The sequence below is a fragment of the Ailuropoda melanoleuca genome, chromosome 16, assembly GCF_002007445.2.
Source record: "Ailuropoda melanoleuca isolate Jingjing chromosome 16, ASM200744v2, whole genome shotgun sequence".
In the NCBI taxonomy this organism is placed as follows: domain Eukaryota; kingdom Metazoa; phylum Chordata; class Mammalia; order Carnivora; family Ursidae; genus Ailuropoda; species Ailuropoda melanoleuca.
The window spans coordinates 11,503,389-11,525,518 of NC_048233.1; the positions used below are offsets into that span (position 1 = coordinate 11,503,389).

The 22,130-nt window shown below is 37.5% G+C and overlaps 1 protein-coding gene across 3 annotated transcripts in view; it reads right to left on the bottom strand.

Annotated features, from left to right (window-relative positions):
* LRP6 (LDL receptor related protein 6) overlaps positions 1-22,130 on the bottom strand; it is a 171,286-nt gene that overhangs the window by 6,901 nt on the left and 142,255 nt on the right. For all 3 annotated transcript variants that reach the window (XM_034644777.1, XM_034644775.1, XM_034644776.1), the window contains 6 exons: positions 21,516-21,641; positions 8,661-8,897; positions 7,726-7,836; positions 3,283-3,513; positions 1,889-2,025; positions 1,139-1,236 (listed from right to left, as the gene is read on the bottom strand). In XM_034644777.1, coding sequence (XP_034500668.1) covers positions 1,139-1,236; positions 1,889-2,025; positions 3,283-3,513; positions 7,726-7,836; positions 8,661-8,897; positions 21,516-21,641 — 940 coding nt within the window. The remainder of the gene's footprint in view (positions 1-1,138; positions 1,237-1,888; positions 2,026-3,282; positions 3,514-7,725; positions 7,837-8,660; positions 8,898-21,515; positions 21,642-22,130) is intronic.

The window sequence follows — 22,130 nt, forward strand, 5'->3', positions numbered from 1 at the left end:
GTTCATTTTAATCGAACAATGTTTTATTCAATTTAAATATATTAATTTTCATTTATTTATTTATTTCTTAAGTAGGCTCCCTGCCCAATGCAGGGCTTGAACTCATGACCCTGAGATCAAGAGCTGGATGCTCTACCAACTGAGCCAGCCAGGTGCCCCCAAGAAATTCATTTTTTAAAAATAAAATTTTAGGTCCTTCATTTTGTTTTTTCAGTTTACAGGTTTCTGCTTCCTATTTTGGCTTTTTAGAACAAACCAGTGGCAAGGAAAGCAACATTTACAATACAACATAAAAACATCACTTCAGAATCAAGCCTGTCTCAAATAGTCTTACCTATGAATTGAAATGCGAGTTCTGAATAAGATACTGTTAACAGTTTCACTTGGTTCCTATATATCTGTAAGGTTGTATCAGGATAATTTGACTAGAAGTCTAGGAAACACCTTAACTAGAAGATAACAGGCACTGGAGGGATGCCAATAAACACAGCACTCAGCATTTACACAGAGACTACCAAGCTGCTGACTCTCTGCTGGCCTTTGAAAGAAGATGAAAAGAGTAAGGATATAATACACTAGTACCTCACCTGCTCAATACGCTCTAAAGACACAAATCAGCAGAAAGGCCTAATTTTCCACTTTGTCTTACAAATATATTTCATTTATTTTAGCGAGTCATGATTTAGTCCAAGGAATTTTATGAGAAATTTTTCATTCCAGGTTGTAAGAAAGTATGTGAAGCAACGGCTAACTTCAGTTTCTCTCCACTTCTCTCGAATTCTGTGCTCTTAGTCCCCCTGCTATTTACAGCTCTCACAACTCTCTGAAGTTAGGTTTGACTGACAGTCTAAGAACCGGTTATTGGATAGTCTTAAGTCAATAGACTATCAATCAAACCTAACTTGAGCAGTAACCTATTTTGAGATCAGTTATTTTGGTGGGTAACTTCTCCTTAGAATACTGCTAAAAAATTAGAGGCTCTAAAAGCCAGCATTTGTGAGTCTCTTTAAAAAATGTATAATGCCCGAAAGAAAAGGATGTGTGATGGGGCAACATTAGCATTACCATCAAACCCACAACCAGAATATTTCTTTCTTCTAATAAATACTTGGATTATACTAGAGAAGATATGTATTACCTGTAGGACCTATGAGTGGAAGGACTATTCGAAGAATAACCAAATTCCATAGTGTAATGTGATCGCTCTGTGGCTGGGGATGGTGGAGGGTTCAAAATCTAAATGGAAAAATAATTAAATTATTAAAATAACAATAGTCTATGACACATAAAGAACATTAGACTTTCTTATATGCTCTTCCTTCATCTGTCTGTATTCCTTTCCATTACACAATTAGCACAATCTTTCTTTCCCAAAGAACTGATCTCAAATAGTGCTTTAGGAGTGGGGGCTCTCCGCTCCCTAAGACACAGTTTCATCACGGCTAAACAGTGCAATGTGGTAAGAAGGAAATCTGTAACTCACTGGTTTAAGTTCAGCACAGCTGAGTTCTGTTTTTTAATTACAAATGTTTAGAGAAACATCACTGACTTAGGAGAAATACCAGGTATGCTTCCTTTTTTGGGGAGGTCACAGAATGTAGATCCTGAGCCTCTCAGGAGATACTATTCAGTGGTCCTACTTTTATCCAAACTATGAAATTACTGCCTAGTGCTTTCAAATATGCTGGTTACCACACAGTCAGCTTAAAAACTTAGATTTAAGAGCCCTTGCATGGTGGTGGTAAATCCTACCCGTGAGCCCTATATGCCTAAATTCTATACTAAAAAACTTTTTACATTACCACCGAGTACCCCCATTTAAGTTAAAAATCTAGGATCCTATTTATCTTAGCAATCAAAGTGAAACAAAGGAAAATAGACTGCTTACTGCGGGGAAGTAAGTGCCTTTGGTACTTGAAGAACTACTCGATGATGCTCCTGTGACATGAGCTCGGTCGTAAGGGGGTCCACTGCTTCCCCCCATGATACTTAGGGAGCTGATCATTGATTTACCTCGAGACATTCCTAAAATGAAGGAGGATAAATACTGAAGATGAATAAGATCTATAAAAATTATTTCCATGCATAAAATGTTTTTACTCAATACTAGGATTACAAATACCAATAGCCAAATAGTTTGATTTTAAAACAATTTATGCCCTCTTTTCCTAATAATAATTGAAAAAACTTATGGAGAAGGGAAATGAATATTCTCTAGAAGTGAACACTTCTACTGAGAGCTGGCCTAGAACAAGGCCAACTAAATAGCTCCCATCCCTTCTGTCCAAGGATAGAAGCAGAGCTCTTCAAAATAAGTTTTCAACCTTGGAGGATCTGCAGAAGAAAGACTATGGGGCGTGGAGGCTGTAAAGCAGGATAGATTAAACAACAGATTTACTCAAGAGGAAACGAAATCCACTTTTAAGGGCATTAATACAAAGTACAGAAGATTACTTCTTCATCTACTGGATGCAAATGTTGTTGGAATCACAACCACCAATGCTAAAGAAGAAATTCTATTATTTTCCACGTGACTTCCCATATTCCACTATCTGAAAATAGGTACAGCAACAAGGAATCATTATCATCAACAGTTTCAAAATCGTATCTGTTTTCTTAGATTTACACCCAGAATAAGTTCTTACTTTCCGAGAGCTTTTGCCTGACACTTTCTTCTCCATACTCATTTAAAAAAAGCTGCTTTTCGCTATGGACACCAGAAGACACTGAAAAGCAAGCCGTACTTCCTTGGAGTAATTTGGTCTACCCAAGTACACAGAATTTCTGGCTACCTGGCTATGCCTAAACAAACCCTATAAGATAATATAGCCCTCCTGGCTATCACCCAGCTATTTCCAAATCTTTGCTGAAAAGGAATCTTTATTTATTTATTTTTTTACCACCTTTAATTGCTGGGCTCAGTAGTACTGAGGTCGCCTGGTAGTGTACCTAAAGGACCTGTGGTTTATGACTCTTCACCAAATGTCTAGCTATTCACTTTCAGGAGAGTACATCCAGAAATGCAGTGGATGTAGTACGTGTGATAAATGTAGTCAGTATGTATAAATGCACGTATTATGTATTTGCTTTATAACCTTTTATAAAAAGAGTGCTAAAAGTAAAGAGAACATTTGTTCTTAGAATTTTTTAAATCCAAATTTTTTAAAACCAAAGTAGCCTAGTTTGAAATAGACTCTAGGCAATATCCTATTTCCATAATGGAAAGTTGGCAATCCTGCCAGGATCCCAGACTTGATTCTCAATGGATCAGTCTTCACTCACCTGGAAGAGATCCTGACAAAGAACTTGGATGTGGCACATAACCAAGGGGCACAGAAGCTGGTCCATGAACGACATAGTCATTAGTCATGGTTTCCCCATCCCCCTTCATACGTGGACACAACATTCTCTGGCAGATAAAGTATATGGTTCCAGACACAAAAATGGTGACAATTACTCCAATAACGGAACCAACGGTGTTGGTGGCCTGTGGAGCTGGTTCCTCAGTTGGATCTGAAATGAGAATGCAGTACAGTTATATACTGCAGAAACAACTGTAGACTCAGAGTAGTTATTAAAAAGAGGGCTTCTGAGCAGAATGTGAGCTGGTGAAGACAAGTCACAACCATTTTTTTGTTTCTATAAATACATATACACCATGCCCCATTGGGTATACAGGTAAATATCATTAGCAATCAAAATGAACTATCTTTAAGTGAAGACAGAAATAAAACAATACATTGAAAAATATATCTATAAATTGATAAAAACAAAGATGTAAGTGAATCATACATTTAAGCATCATTAAGTTTTAAATACAAAAATAAAATTTATCCTACTTCATTTTGTATATCATAAAATAACACGGTTATTATGAATTTCAGAGAAAATTTTAGGGCCAAAAGGGATGGACCTAGGAAAGTCATCAAATGTTTTACCAGGCATAATGAAGAAGCCAAAAGTAGCTCTGAGCTTGATGTTAGGTTTGAAAAGTGACATACAGGCCTGGTGAGATTAGAAGCTAAAGAGAGCATTAGCTCTCAGGCCCAATATGCTGGTGCCTTCAGGGTGAATCTATTGCCTGAGGGCAAGAAATGTAAGGTCTCTGATACTTCAGTACTTACAAAGCCCAGAGCCTGAGAGCAATAGAGGAAGACCCTGCCCATGGCATTCACCTTCCTGAGCTATCTGAGGCTTTAGAAGCAGGGGGCATCAATATTACAGGTAAACAGTAAAAGGGCTCGTCAAGTTTAGAGCATTACTCTTCTATTTAGAAGGAAAAATCCTTCCATTCTGAACAGTCAGATTATATCTTACACTGCAGATCATATATATATATGTGTGTGTGTGCGTGTGTGTGTGTGTGTGTATTTAATTAATTAATTTTTATTTATTTATTTTTTTGAGAGAGAGGGGAGAGTGTAAGTGGGGAAGAGGGGCAGAGAGGGAGGGAGAGGGAGAGAATCTAAAGCAGACTCCCTGCTGAGCACAGAGCCCTACAAGAGGCTCAATCTCATGACCCTGAGATCACGACCCGAACTGAAATCAAGACTCAGATGCTTAACCGACTAAGCCACTCGGGCCCCATAAACTGCAGATCTTTTAAAAACCTTCCTTCTGCTTCGTATTACCTTAAATCTCCCACACCCACAGCTAAACTTGCCCTCTGACAGATTAAACAAACAAGAAAAAAATGCTATCACTAAGTTACAGGGAACACAGGGGTTGCCAGCTACATATTTCGTCTGTGGACTCTGGGGTACATATTTTCCCTAGTCCTTGTGAGCAGCCATCTATCTTTTTTATTCCTTTCCAGTGCCTTGGCATTGCTTTCCAATGCCAACCTTCAAGAAAGAATAGTTTATACTCACTATCCCCAATTCTTAGTCTCTGGGTCACATCTTAACTCACGGAAATCAGGATTCTATCCTCACGGCCACAGAGAAACCTGTCAGGCAAAGGTCACTAAACTCTTCATCTTACCGACCTCTCCCTCTCCAAACATTCAATACCGATGGCTCCTGTTTTCTTCTCAAAAATGTCTCATCGATATCCTTCCAAGATACCACTCTCTTAGTTTTACTATCTCTGATTATTCTTTTTCTGTTTCCTTTGTTGGCTTCCTTCTCTTCCATCTCTTAAGTGCAGGTGCTTGCTAGAGTTCTTGCTACGTTCTTGTAGAGTTCTTTCCTCTACTTAACTCTGAGAGACTTCATTCACTGCCTCAGCTTTAATTATCTTTAATAAACTGAAGAGGCCAAATCTCTCCCTTGGCTAAAGATCTGTACAGTTGACAACTTCCTGAACAGTGTCAACGGGATATCCCACTGACAACTTGAATGCAACCTATCTATCCTGCACTCATCTTTACCAGTGTCCAACATGTTTCGTGGATTCCAGGGATAAAGCAGATCATAAGTAAATGATGGCACCTGTGGCAAATCAAAGGCATTTAAATTAAGTTTTAAAAAAGTAATAGAAAACCTAATCAGCCAAATATTACATCTGCAGCCCAAGATAAGGAACGATCCTTCAGTTTTCAGTCTCTGCTATATATTCTAGTTAATGACTCCAGTCATTCAGTGAGGTACTTGTAAGTCAACCTAAACTTATCAGCTACATCTAAATGGTTACGAAACCCTTTTTACTGTATTCCTGCAATCTATCCCCTCCTTTCCACCACCACTGCTCTCTTCATTTAGATAATCACCTTCTGTCTGAACTACAATAGCCTCCTAAGTACTTTTAAATTAGAGGCTGCAAGTCAACAGATGGTGAAAACCATTTAGTGGGTTGCAATCAGCATTTTAAGACAGAAACTTCAGAATACAGTCTACATAATATGGTAAGTACTGTGGTATGAACTTTTGTTTCTTTATGTGTATACTCACATCTCTGTATTCCTCTTGATGTGATCAAAAAGTGTAAAAGCAATCAATCTAACATTTCCCTGCCTATAATCTTATACTTCCAATCCATCTATTTTTACAGCTTTCACAATTACATAGCCATGCCAGTCCTTAACTTAAGCTTCTCTATGGCTCTCCATTATTCTGGATGCTATCTAGGCTCTTTCGAAGAAAAGCAAAGTCTTCTATGATCTCACCCTTACATATACTCTCTTGCGGACACCCCTCCTCAGGACATCGCCTGTATTTTGGCAGTCCCAGTTACATATAGTTTCCCAAAGGTGCCTGTTTCACTCTGTTTTTGAAAAGCATATTCTCTCTGCTTGGAATGCAATCTCTTCATTTATCTGTACAATTAACACTATTCACTGATCAAGACCCAATCTTAAGTACCATTTTTCTAAGATGTCTTCCTTGATGAACCCCATCTTCATTCCTGAAGATCTGACCACTCTCTTTTTTGATGCCACTTATACAGATCTCTATTATAGCACATTTAATATCACTTATCATACTCCTTTATCAACAGTGTCTACTATGAGCCAGGTTATATATCTTATATACACTGAATTCTTTAATTTTCTCACGACCACCAGGCTAAATATTATCTTCATTTAGAGATAAACTCAAGTTTAACAACAAATAATTTGCTGGTAAGAGGTGGAGCTAGAATTCAAATCCATCTCTGTTTGGCTTCGAAATCTTTTTTCTTACTACTACCTCAACCAGAGAGGACTTTGAGAAACTTGGTTCAGGAACCATGGACCCTCAACACGTAGCAGGCATTCACTAAAAGTCTGCTGAATAAATGAATAGGTTCTAAAAGTCTTAGTAAGGATCCCATTTGAATTTTGTAAAAATACCAGCTTGAAGTTTTCATTATGTATAAAGAGTTTTTAAGTGAATTCTACCTAAATTCTATCAATCAGTTTGACAGGGTAGACCTGACTTATGCTGAATTCCATTCAGAACTAAGTTTATCAGTTTGGGATATATTTTATGTCAGGCCATTGGTCAATAGTTATATGACCCTCGAAGAAACTATGAGTTATGTACCGTAGGGTCTTTAGGCATAGGGGTATATGTTGGCCTAAGAATCCTCAGGCTGCATTTTAAGGAAGCTCTTAAAATCACTGAGAAACCGGTGGAAACGTGTCAAGAAAAAAATGAGAGATGATAAATATGGGCTAATGTTCAGAATCTCAAGTTTATACCACTGACTCATTTCCACATATCTAAATGGTTTGAGAATTTCTTAACTTTAGTTGTGGCAAAAATAGTATTTATTCTTTTCTGATGCTTCCCTTAATGTTTCTGTGGAGATTTTTGTGCAAAGAAAACTGCTGTTTTTAAGGAATTAGTAAAAGCAAAACATAAAAAATCCTGGTACAAATAACTAGCTTAACATTAATGCTTGTTTCTCTTCTTCTTCTTTCTTTCTGTTTTTTTTTTCCCCAAGATTTTTATTTATTTATTTTAGGGAGAAAGAGAACGCAAGTGGGGGGAGGGAGAGAGGGAGGGAGGGAGAGAGAGAGAGAGAGAGAGAGAGAGAGAGAGAGAGAGAGAGAGACTCTCCCGCAGACTCTGGGCTGAGCAAGATGCCCGATGGAGGACTTGATCTCATGACCCTGAGATCATGACCTGAGCCAAAATCAAGAGTTGGACACTTAACTGACGGAGCCACCCAGGTGCCCCTAATGCTTGTTTCTTCATAAAGAGACGATAATTTTAAGTGAAATTCACCCATGAAGAAAAGGAAAAAGTATTTTAAAAATTCTCCCATGAGAGTAATATATAAGGTTTTAGTCCTACTTACAACAATCCAGTTCATCTGACTTGTCACTGCAGTCCACATTATGATCACATTTCTTATGTTTTCCAATGCACTGACCGTTGGAACAGCGGAACTGATCAATTAAACAAAGCACTAGGGGAAAAATGTAAATAGTTTTACTTTTACTAACACGTAAAGTCAAACTCTGGCAAGAGTCAAAAGCCTTCTGGGTGTAAATGAAAAACAAATTAGACTTTACAATATAACTTAAAAATTATTCTCTGGGGATTTCCATTGGTAGAGAGAAAATGGGAAAAGAAATCCAGCAGGAAATTTCCTATTTTGTTCTTTACATTAAATTTCATCTTTCACTAATAATTCTGTTAAGAATTCTACATGCATTTTTTTTAAAGATTTATTTATTTATCTGAGAGAGACTGGTAGGGAGGGGCAGAGAGAGAAGCAGACTCCCCGATGAGCAGGGAGCCCGACCCAGGGCTCAATCCCAGGACCCTGGGATCATGACCTGAGCTAAAGGCAGAGAGCTTAACCGCCAGAGCCACCCAGGTGCCCTCTACATGCATTTCTACACACTAAAAAGATTCTAGAGAATTTGTTTTTACCATGTTAAAGGTTAGTGGTGCAAAGAGGAAGATATGAAATTATTTTACATTGTAATAAATAAATCTACATTCAGAGTTCAGTGGAAACAAGGACTATTTTTACATACTGAAGGTCTAACTTTTGGGCCTCATCTCTCAATCTGCAAAGCTTATTTAAGTGTATAAACCTTATGCATGGTAAGTGGATTAAAACAACAATTTGGAACATGCTACTAGGTTTAAACATAACAGAGTCAAATGTACTTGAAAAAAACCCAAATCTACCATTTAGCCAAAGCAATATTCTGAATTTCAAACAACTGAACATTAATGGAAAAAAATATTACACAACCAGGCCCCAGGAATTTCAGATACCTTCACAGTTCTTCTCATCTGATTTATCCTGGCAGTTTGCATCTCCATTGCATCGGAGGGCACCATCAATACACTGCCCACTGGCACACTGGAACTGGGACTCTGAGCATACAGGACAATTGAGTTCGTCACTGTGGTCTTCGCACTCAGTAAACCCATCGCAGCGCCAAGCCACAGGGATACAGTCAATTTCTCCCGTGAAACAAGTAAACTGCTGAGGAGAACATGTTGGGGGTTCTTCAAATGAACAAGGGGGAGAGGAGTGACAAAAACACAACAGTCACACAAATGTGCAAACACACTTGAGCGAAGGTCACTTAACAATTAACATACATAAAACACTTTTTAATAGATAAAATCTGTAAACTATCCCATCTAACCAGAGAAGAAATACGATTTTTACACTACTACATTTAAATTTGCTAACTTGCAAAACTCTAAAATAGAAAGAAGTTTTCTCATATATTATAATTCAAGTAGGATTATTTGCAATCCATTATAATCTCACACATAACTGAGGAATAATCATCACCATAATCATCAACCTACAAATATTTTAAAGTTAGCCTAGAATTCGTAAGTTTTCTAGTGCTGAGGTTCTCAAAGAGTGGTCCAGGAGCCCCTGGGGAAGGGGATCTACAAAGTCAAAACTATTTTATAATAATACTGAGATGCCACTTTCCTTTCTCACTACACTTGCCTTGACTCAACAAAAAGTATGGCTGGTAAAAGTCTTGGTACCTTAGCAAACTCAAGGCAGTGGTATCAAACTGTATTAGTAGTAACTGTATTCCACACAGCCACACACTCACGGTTTAGAAAAAAAAAAAAAAGCCAGTTTTATTTTAAAATATTCTTGACGAATCAGTAAAAATATTAACTATATTAAAATCAACTCTTGGAATACATGTGTGGTCTCTTCAATAGTGTTTGATAAAATGGGAAGTACGCATAAAGCTCGTGTTGCATACCTGAGTATGATGGTTTCTCATGGGAAAGCACTTTGAGATGTAAGCGCAACCCAAAATGGAACATCATTTTTATTTTACTATTTTATTTTTATTTTTTAAAAGATTTTATTTATTTATTTGACAGACAGAGAGACAGCCAACAAGAGAGGGAACACAAGCAGGGGGAATGGGAGAGGAAGAGGCAGGCTCCCAGCGGAGGAGCCCGATGCGGGGCTCGATCCCAGGATCACACCCTGAGCCAAACACAGACGATTACGACTGAGCCACCCAGGCGACCCACACCATTTTTATTTTAAATTGAAAGAACAACTACAAATAAACCAGTTATTTACACTTAGGTATTTGGCAAGAAGTTTTAAAAAAATGAATTAGTGAGGAGATAGTCCAAGAAGGTGGAGTAGGAGGAAACCTCAGTTTCATCTGGTCCCAGCAGTTCAGTAGATAGCTATCAAATCATTCTGAACACCTGTGAACTCAACCCAAGAGCTAAGAAAAGAATAACTGCAACACTACAAATAGAAAAGGGACCACTTCCTGCAAGGTAGAAGGTGCGGAGAAGTGAATCCCAGGCCATATATCGGAAGATAAACCAAGGGGGGAGGGAGGCTCTATAAGCTGGCACCCGAAAGTGATACAGCAGCAGGGCACAAAATCAGAACTTTTAGAAGTCTGCTCTGGTGAGGGATGCATCTGCCTGAAAGGTGCTCAGGTGGCAGGGTGGGGCAGAATCCTAGGTGGGACAGTGTGGTCTCAGGATCCCTGGGGTTGTAGGAAGACTGGGGTCCCTGACTGCGGCAGAGTTCCCAGCCATTGGAGTGGGCTCTCAGCGTGGGGCTTCCATATACTACCAACCCAGGCACTGTGGGGTGACTGCTCTCCAAACAGGGGCCCAGTGAGCGACAGAACCTCAGCAAGACCCCACTCTCTCCCCCCCGGGGAGAGCGGCACAGGTGTGCACCACGTAAGTCTGCAGGGTTTGGAGCCTTGAAACGGTGTTGTGGGCCTGAGATAGAAATGCTCGGTCACAAGCTGGGTGAGCATGGAGTGCAGTCAGAGACCGGGGAGACCAAGTGATTGACTGCTTTTCCCTGAGTGCACACTGAGGAATGGGGCCCCAGCTTTCTGCTCTGGGGCTGGAGATTGGGAGGCCACCATTTTCACTGTCATCCTTTAAAGGGAACAGAAAGACTTCAGGGAACAAAAGTCACATAGAGCAATCCGGAGTCGCTTACTTAGCCTGGCCCCCTGGCAAGGGTGGTACAATTCCGCCTGGGGCAGAGACACCTGAGAATCAACGCAACAGGCCCCTCCCCCAGATCAGCAAAAACAACTGAGGAAGACCAAGTTTACCAATCACACAGAAATGCAAAACTACAGTGTTATGGGAAAATAGTATATAGAATTCATGGTTTTTCCTCCATGATTCCTTAGTCTTTCAATTTTAATTTTTTTTTTTTTGGTCTCTTTCCTTTTTCAACCAATTTCTTATTTTATCAACTCTTTTTAAAAATCTTTTTCATTTTTACAATTAAATTCTGTCCTTTCACTGTATTTAATTTGTGTGTGTGTATGTATATATATACACACACAACACATATATATACGTGTGTGTGTATATATATATATATATATTTTTTTTTCCTTCTTACAATTTTGGGATGCAGTTTCTTCTAACAAACACACCAAAATACACCCAGAATCTAGTATATGGACCTGTTCTCTTCACCTGTCTGATCATATTCTTTTTTTTTTTTTCTGTTAAAGTCTTTTTAAACTTTTTATCTTTACAATTATATTCTATCCTTTCAATGTATTTTATTTTTGTATATGTATATAATATATATAAGTTTTTCTTTGTTTACAATTTTGAGATGTAATTTCTTCTAAGAAACTGACCAAAGTACACTCAGGTTATAGTGTATTGCTCTGTTCTGTTCAACTTTCTGTTTATAATCTTTCTTGTTTTTTTCTTTTCTTTTTTTTTTTGTCTTTTAACTTTCACTTTTACAGTTACATTCTATCCTTTAACTGTATTTGGTTTTATTTTTGTACATACATACGTTTTTCTTTCCTTACAATTTTGGGATCTAGTTTACTAACAAACAGACCAAAATCTACACAGGATCCAGTATATTGCTCTGTTCTGTTTATCTGTCTGATTATATTCTATTTTTTAAATTTTAATTTTTTTCTTTTTTCCATTTCAGTTCTCTTCTGATTTGTTTACTGTGTATTTCTCTGGGGGTTGTCACTGTCATTTTAGTATTTTGTTCTCTTGTTCAGCTCTTCTTCTCTGGACAGAATGACAAGACAGAAAAACTCACCTCAAAAAAGAGAATAAAAAAGGTCCCTGCCAGGGACCTAATCAGTATGGACATAAGGAAGATGTCAGAACTAGAGTTCAGAATAATGATTATAAAGATGCTTAGCTGGGCTTGAAAAAAGCATAGAAGACACTAGAGAATCCCTTTCTGGAGAAATAAAAGAACTATAATCAAGTCAAAATTTAAAAAAGGCTATTAATGAGATGCAATAAAAATGGAGGTTCTAACTCCTAGGAGAAATGAGGAAGAAGAGAGAATTAGTGATACAGAAGACAAAATGATAGAGAATAAAGCTGAAAAAAAGAGAGAAAAACCACCACTGGATCAAGAGGGGAGAATTCGAGAGATAAATGATACCATAAAGTGAAACAGTATTATAACTGGGATCCTGGAAGAAAAGGAAAGAGAGAGGGGCAGAAGTTGTATTGGAGCAAATTATACTGGAGAACTTCCCTGATCTGGGGAAGGAAATAGGCATTCAAGTCCAGGAGGTACACAGAACCTCCCCTCAAAATGAATAAAAACAGGTCAACACCCCAACATGTAATAGTGAAACTTGCAAATCTCAGAGACAAAGAGAAAATCCTGAAAGAACCTCTAGACAAGAGGTCCATAACCTATGAGGGTAGGAACATTAGACTGGCAGCAGACCTATCCACAGAGACCTGGAAGGCCAGAAAGGACTGGCATGATATAATCAGGGTGCTAAATGAGGAAAAATATGCAACCAAGAATACTTTATCCAGCTAAGAGGTTATTCAAAATAGATAAATAGCTTCCAGGACAAACAGAATCTAAAAGAATTTGTGATCACTAAACCAGCCCCACAAGAAATATTAAAAGGGATCCTGTAAGTGAAGAGAGAGCCCAAAAGTAAGATAGACCACAAAGGAACAGAGACAATATACAGAAAGAGTGACTTTACAGGTAATACAATGGCACTAAATTCATATTTTTCAATAGTTATTCTGAATGTAAATGGGCTAAATGTTCCAATCAAAAGACACAGGGTATCAGACAGGAAAAAAGCAAGACCATTGATAATGCTGTCTGCAAGAGACTAATTTTAAGCCCAAAGACACCTCCACATTTAAAGTGAGGGGACTGAAAACCATTTATCATGCTAATGGACATCAAAAGAAAGCTAGGTGGCAATCCTTATATCAGGCAAATCAGATTTTAAACCAAAGACAATAATAAGAGATGAGGAAGGATACTATATCATAATTAAAGTGTTTATCCTACAAGAAGATCTAACAATTGTAAATATTTATGTCCCTAACATGGGAGCAGCCAATTATACAAACCAATTAATAAAATTAAAGAAACGCATCGATAATAACACAATAATAGTAGGGGACTTTAACACCAGATCCCCCCCCCCCAACAGCACTGCAATGGACAGATCATCTGCAGAAGATCAACAAGGAAACAAGGGCTTTGAATGACACACTGGACCAGATGGACTTCATAGATATATCCAGAACATTCCAACCTAAAGCAACAGAATACACACTCTTCTTCAGTGTACATGGAACATTCTCCAGAACAGATCACATACTGGGTCACAAATCAGGTCTCAAATGGTACCAAAAGACTGGGATCATTCCCTGCATACTTTTGGACCACAATGCTTTGAAACTGGAACTCAATCACAAGAGGAAATTTGGAAAGAACTCAAATACAGGGAGGCTAAAGACATCCTACTAAAGAATGAATGGGTCAAACAGGGAATTCAAGAAGAATTTTAAAAATTCATGGAAACAAATGAAAAAACACAACTGTTCAAAACCTTTGGAATGCAGCAAAGGTGGTCCTAAGAGGGAAGTATATAGCACTACAAGCCTTTCTCAAAAAAGGTCTCAAATACATAACCTAACCTCACACCTAAAGAAGCTGGAGAAAGAACAGAAAATAAAGCCTAAACCCAGCAGGAGAAGAGAAATAACAAAGCTTAGAGCAGAAATCAATGAAATAGAAAACAAAAGAACAGTAGAACAGATCAATGAAACTAGGAGCTGATTCTCTGAAAGACTTAATAAAATTGATAAACCCCTGGCCAGACTTATCACAAAGAAAAGAGAAAGGACCCAAACAAAGAAAATCATAAATGAAAGAGGAGAGATCACAACCAACAGCAAAGAAATACAAACAACTATAAGAACATATTATAAGCAATTATATGCCAACAAACTGGCAATCTGGAAGAAATGGATGCATTCCTAGAGATGTATAAACTACCAAAACTGAAATAGGAAGAAATAGAGAGCCTGAACAGACCCATAACCAGCAAGGAAATTGAAGCAGTAATCAAAAATCTCTCAAAAAACAAGAGTCTAGGGCCAGATGGCTTCCCAGGGGAATTCTACCAACATTTAAAGAAGAATTAACACCTATTTTTCTGAAGCTATTCCAAATAATAAAAATGGAAGGAAAACTTCCAAACTCATTCTATAAGGCCAGCATTGCCTTGATCCCAAAACCAAAGACCCCACCAAAAAGGAGAGTTACAGACCAATATTCTTGATGAATATGGACACAAAAATTCTCACCAAGATACTAGGCAAAAGGGTCCAACATTAAAAGGATCATTAACCATGACCAAGTGGGATTTATGCCTGGGCTGCAAGGGTGGTTCAACATCCATAAATCAATCAATGTGATACATTACATTAATAAGAGAAAGGACAAAAACCATATGATCCTCTCTATAGATGCAGAAAAAGCATCTGACAAAGTGCAGCATACTTTCTTGATTAAAACTCTTCACAGTGTAGGGACAGAGGGAACATACACCTCAATATCATAAAAGCCCTATAAAAAAAGCCACAGCAAATATCATTCTCAATGGAGAAAAACTGAGAGCTGTTCCCCTAAGGTTAGGAACAAGGCAGGGATGTCCACTATCACCACTGTTGTTCAACACAGTACTGGAAGTCGTAGCCTCAGCAATCAGACAACAAAAAGAAATAAAAGGCAATCAAATTGCCAAAGAAGAAGTCAAGCTCTCGCTATTCCCAGATGACATGATACTCTATTGTGCAAAACCCAAAAGATGCCACCCCAAAATTGCTAAAACTCATACAGGAATTCAGCAGTTTGCAGGATATAAAATCAACGCACAGAAATCAGCTGCATTTCTATACACTAACAATGAGAGAGAAGAAAGAGAAATAAAGGTGTCAATCCCATTTACAATTGCATGCCAAAACATAAGATACCTAGGAATAAACCTAACCAAAGAGGCAAAGAACCTGTACTCAGAAAACTACAGAACACTCATGAAAGAAATTGAGGAAGACACAAAGAAATGGAAAAACGTACCATCCTCATGGATTGGAAGAACAAATATTGTCAAAATGTCATACTGCCCAGAGCCATCAACACATTCAATTGCAATCCCTATCAAAATGCCATCAACATTTTTCACAGAGCTAGAACAAATAATCCTAAAATTTGGATGGAACCAGAAAAGACCCTGAATAGCCAAAGGAATGTTGAAAAAGAAAACCAAAGCTGGTGGCATCACAGTCCCGGACTTCAAGCTCTATTACAAAGCTGTAATCATCAAGATAGTATGGTACTGGCACAAACACAGACACATAGATCAATGGAACAGAATAGAGAACCCAGAAATGGACCCTCAACTCTATGGTCAACTAATCTTTAACAAAGCAGGAAAGAATATCCAATGGAAAAAAGAGAGTCTCTTCAACAAATGGTGTTGGGAAAATTGAACAGCCACATGCAGAACAAAACTGGACCATTTCCTTATACCATACACAAAAATAGACTCAAAATGGATGAAAGACCTAAATGTGAGACAGGAATCCATCCACATCCTAGAGGAGAAGACAGGCCACCTCTCTGACCTTGGCTGCAGCAACTTCATGCTAGACAGGTCTCCAAAGGCAAGGGAAACAAAGGCAAAAATGAACTTTGGGACTTCACCAGATAAAGGAAACAGTTGATAAAACTAAAAGACAACCAACAGAATGGGAGAAGATACTTGCTAATGTCTTATCAGATAAAGGGCTAAGTCTCCAAAATCTATAAAGAACTTATCAAACTCACCACCCAATGAACAAATAATCCAATCAAGAAATGGGCAGAAGACATGAACAGACATTTCTCCAAAGACATACAAATGGCCAACACACAGACACAAAAGTGCTCAACATCACTCAGCATCAGAGAAATACAAATCAAAACCACAATGAGATACCACCTCACAATAGTCAGAATGGCTAAAATTTTTAAGTCAGGAAACAACAGATTTTGGCAAGGATGAGGAGAAAGGGGGACCCTCTTACACTGTTGGTGGGAATGCAAGCTGGTGCAGTCACTCTGGAAAGCAGTATGGAGGTTCCTCAAAAAGTTGAAAATAGAGCTAGCCTATGACTCAGCAATTACGCTACTGGGTATTTTCCCCAAAGATACAAATGTAGTGATCAGAAGGGGCACCTGCACTCTAATGTTTATAGCAGCAATGTTCACAACAGCCAAACTATGGAAAGAGTCCATATGTCCACTGACAGATGAATAAAGAAGATGTGGTGTATATATACACAATGGAATACTACTCGGCCATCAAAAAATTGATATCTTGCCATTTGCAACAACGTGGATGGAACTAGAGGGTATTATGCTAAGTGAAATAAGTCAATCAGAGAAAGACAATTATCATATGATCTCACTCATATGTGGGATTTAAGAAACAAAAACAGAGGATCATAGGGGAATGGAGGGAAAAAGAAAACAAGACAAAATCAGAGGAGACAAACCATGAGACTCTTAATCATAGGAAACAACCTCCAGGGTTGCTGGAGGAGAGGGGGGTGGGAGGATGGAGTAACTGGGTGATGGACATTAAGGAGGGCATGTGATGTAATGAGCACTGGGTATTATAAAAGACTGATGAATCAATGACCTCTACCACTGAAACTAATAATACATTGTATGTTAATTAATTGTATTTATATTAAAAAATGAATTAGTGAGCCTGTTACTTCAAGGAAAACAATGGCAAATCGTAACACTGTACTTTTGCAGCATATTATAGCACTGGAGCTTTCAACCAGAAATTATAATTATGGAAAACCTGTATCCAACACTGCAAGCTTGACAGAGTACCCCTACTTAAAAGTTTTTTCTAATGAGACTGGTGGTGATATAAACATGTGATTTTTGATACTGTCTAACATCTGAAGATCTGGAACTTCTGACTGAAATTCTAGTATTTCCAAATGACCATGGTATAAGGTTACAAAATCATGCCTGGGTAAAATATCCATTCAGAGCACAAAATATATCAATGGATTTTAATATAAGAGATTATGAAAAGTTAATACCGTTTCAAATTCCACATGGTAACTAAACCTACAGTAAACTACCACTTGGAATACTGGGTGTAGAATTCAAAATAATATGCATAATTGTTTGAAAAGACTATTACTATAGCTCTCCATTAACCAACTACACTTCTGTATAAGGCTAAATTTCCTTATATATTTCAACTAAAACCACATATTACAACAGATTGAATGCAGAAGAGGACATGAGAATCCCACCACCACTGAAGAGATTTACAAAAATGTAAAAAAAATGTCACATTTCTCACTAAAATTATTTTGCTTCACACTGGGTGTTATAAGCAAACAATGAATCTGGAACACTACATCAAAAACTAATGATGTACTGTATGGTGACTAACATAATAAAAAATTTTTAAAAAATTATTTTGCTTCATAAAATACAGTTAACTTTCTTACCAGGTTTAACTTGAGTACATGTAAGGGTTTATTATTCTTATTTTTAATACTTTTTTTTAAAGTTCTTGGTTTTAATTTCAACTACTAAATATAAATAAACATAATCTATGCAAACAAAAGCTATTTGGGGTCCTCAATAATTTTTAAAAATGTAAAAGTTGCTGAGGTCACTCTGAGAATTGTCATTCAAGCCCAACTTCTTTGTTTTTGCAAATGAGGAAACTGAGGTTCAGAGAGGCTGTGACTGCCGAAGGTCACGAGCCTCCTATAAACAAGGGATAGTTAAAAATAAAAGGATCAGAAGGACAGTCTCCTTAGTTTTAGCCCATTGCCTTTACTACTATATCATAGGCTCACTGACTTCTTTTAAAAAACCTGTTAGTAAATTCACTAGATAACATAACTATTAATATGACTATAGATTGGAAAACCTTTTATCATTTTTTTAAGATTTTATATATTTATTTGAGAGAGAGAGAGTGAGGAGGGAGAAGGAGAGAGAAGAGAGAATCCGAAGCAGACTCAGCCCTGAGCACAGAGTCTGAAGTGGGGCTCAATTTCACGACCGCGAGATCATGACCTGAGCAGAAACCAAGAGTTGGAACGCTTAACCGACTGAAGCACCCAGGTGCCCCAAACCTTTTATCTTTAAAATAGAGAATACTGCAAATTACAGATAAACATTTTACATGGGGAATTTGAGATATTATTTAGAGAGGGAATTTGAGGCTATTATGTATTCAGCACTATACCAGATCATGTGAAGAAAAAAATAGGTAAAATACTATGGTCCGTGTTCTTAGAGCACTTTTAATTTGATTGGGGCTAGGAAGAGACTCATTAATACAAAACAAAACATCACTCTGAGCTGCATGTCAAGCAAACTGTGGTAACAGTGCTACAATTCAGAGAAAGGGGAGAACAATAACAGATAGTGACGTTCGTTTAAACATCATGAGATGCTCCTTGAAAAATAAGTAATATATAGGATGGCATGCAAAAAGAAAAAAATCTCTGAAATACCACAGGTACGTCCACTGAGGCAAAACAAAACAGAACATCCAACAGTAATCACCAAACTCTAAACAGCCAAACAAAAATAAACAGAAATATGAAAGGAGATGAGTAGGTAAGGCAGGCTCAAATGAAAACACATCTCGAAGCTCAGGCAGACGAATTAAGATTCTGTATTTCATTTACCTCCACAGTAAAATCAATGTTAAATTACAATTTTTAAAAGAGATTTTATTTACTTATTTGACAGAGAGAGAGACAGCACATGAAGGGGGAGCAGCAGGCAGAGGCTGAGGGAAAAGCAGCCTGCCTGTGGAGCAGGGAGTCCGATGCGGAACTCGATTCCAGCACTCTGGGATCATGACTGAGCTGAAGGCAGATGCTTAACTGACTGAGCCACCCAGGTACCTCCCCACCCAAAATCTTTTTCTTAAAAATAAAATATTTTTAAGTAATCTCTACACCCAACATGGGGCTCCAACTCACAACCCCAAGATCAAGAGTCAGACGCTCCACCTACTGAGCCAGCCAGGTGCCCCAACAACAAAAAAATCTTACACCCAAACACTGACTGCAGTTTTATTCTATTTTTAAAAGATTTTATTTATTTATTTGAGAGAGAGTGAATCAGAGAGCACAAGCCAGGGGGAGAGGTGGAAGGTGAAGCAGACTCCCTGCTGAGCAGGGAAACCAATGTGGGACTCAATTCCAGGACCCAGAGATTATGACCTGAGCCAAAGGCAGACACTTAACCAACTGAGCCACCGAGGCACCCCTGCAGTTTTATTCTTAAGAACAAAAATACAAAACAATTAAAATGTCCCTCAACAGGAGAATAATCTGTGACATATTTTTACAATGAAACACTACTCAGCAATAAAAAGAAACTACTGATACACTCCTCTATATGGCTGAATCTCAAAAATCTTAAGCATGAGAATCAGACACAAAAAGGATATATACGCCATGATTCCTACATAAAAGTTCAACAACAGGCAAAGCTAAATTTGGGGGATAAAAATCAGAATAGTGCTTGCTTCTGGAAAAGGAGGGGCTATGGGAAGAACACCATGGTACTTTTCTTAATGATGACACTGTATATCTTGATTTTAGTGTTGGTAACACATTTGTTAAAAGGTTCCATTAACTTAATACATATATTTTTTAAAAATTTAATGCACATATTTAAAATCATCACTAAATGTGAAGCAAAAACGCAAAGGTCTTCTAAAAGACATTTTCTAAGTGGAAGATGGTATCTTTGACTCAGTTTTATTTATGCTACCATTACATAACGGTAATTTTTCTAAGATTTGCCTTATAGAAACCTAGGACTCTGATAGGGAAACACTTGCTGTTTTTTTTATTGTGGTAAAATATATGTAACAAAGTTTACTATTTTCTTTTAAAGATTTTATTTATTTATTTGACAGAAAGAGAGCACACACAGAGGGAGCAGCAGGTAGAGGGAGAGGGAGAAGCCGACTCCCTGCGGAGCAGGGAGCCCGATGTGGGGCTCAATCCCAGGACCTTGGGATCATGACTGAGCTGAAGGCAGATGCCCAACCAACTGAGCCACCCAGGTGCCCCAAAGTTTACTATTTTAACCACTTTCAAGTATATAGTTCAGTGGCATTAAGTACATTCACATTATTGTGCAACACTTGCTATTTTGGGGAAAGACACTTCAAGTACCAGAGCTTAACTTTTACTATGCACATACTTGATCTTCCCAACTAAACTCTATGCTCTATCTCAAAGATCTTCAAATTTCCTGCAGCCCAAGCAGAGTGCCTCATAGCTGTTACTCAATACATTATTTTTTTAAAGTAAAGTTAGAATAAAATATTCTTATACCATCTTATCAACAAATCCATATTTTGAGTGTATAAACCAATCTTTGTTCCCAGAAATATGTACTTTACGCAGTTGTCACCATAGTAGAATCATCATTAAAAAATTTTTTTCTCTACTTAAGCCAAATTTTGGCTACATTTTTACATGAATTTATGGTCATAATGTTTAACAGCTGTATAAACTCAGTTATTTTACTTAATTTTTCTATCATTAGAAATTAGATTGCTTTCAATCGGTAGATTGCCATCGTAGAGAACAGTCTTTCTCCTTCAGGTGAAAACTTAGAATTACTGCCAAGAGGAGAATTTCTGAATTAAGGGAGTGAATATTATGGTATTTGATGCTACCACACTATGCTTTAACAAAGGAATGTACCAATTTGTTATGCTCTCATGAGTGATTGAACCAATTTCACTACCACATTATTAGAGTGATAATAAATTTTTTTTTTCTTTTTGCTAGGTAAGTAAGTAAAAACAATAGGGAACTACCGAAAGATGGGAATAAAAGAATGTTCTTTTCACTGGATACATTCCCAGCAATGATAACGTAAACTTGGTAGAATCTAAAACTCAGTAGATGGAGATTACAGGAGGTAGAATTAATTCATTTTGTTACTCTCTATGGTGAAAAAAAGTTACTTTCTTATTAGGAAATACATTCATTCACAAGATTTATTTCTTCCCAAATAAGGGCACTTCCACCTTAGTTCTGAGATTAGGTTACATCTGTTACCTATCATGACGGATTCCCTCTCAGAATAACCCAAAAGGATAAGATCGTACAGATGAATGGAATATAAGTGACTAATCAAGTTAGGAGAAAGAGCAATTTCACTGCCAAATCACCGAATGCTAGATTAAGTCACAGAACATGCTAACTGGCATTTGGACCTGCACAAGAAAATAACAGATTTACCTCCACATGATAGCTCGTCTTGAAGCAGAACCAGGTGCATGGGGCAAGAGCACCTTGTAGTACCATCTCCTTTTACAAGACAAATATGTGAACAGCCACCATTATCCTGAGCACAAGGGTGCTGTCCTGAAAAAGAAAAAAAAGAAGAAAGAAAAGGAAGGGAGGGAAGGAGGAAGGGAAGAAAGGACAGCTCAGTCAAAATCAATTATTTATGAATTGCCAAGAAAAACCACATGTAAAATTACCTTGGACTTTTATTCCACTAACAATATAATTCCTCACTGTATCCCTACACAACTGCAAGAATATGAGGACAATCTAATAATGCAAAATATTTATATCTAACCAATGTCTTCAAATATTTATATATATATATAAAATTGATTATTGAAACTAAAAACATCACTAGGGAGACTGCAGAGACCTGGACTTTATTCTACTTAAAATATAAAAATTCTTCCAAAGATTTTAACTCAGAAATTCTACCTTTCTAAAAGATGATTTTACTCAAAAACTGTAGTTTAATGAAATATGGAAAATCAGAGTTGTTATGTTAGAAGAAAAAACTAAGTTCACATGGATTGCAAACACTCAGAGACAATCAAAATTATTTGC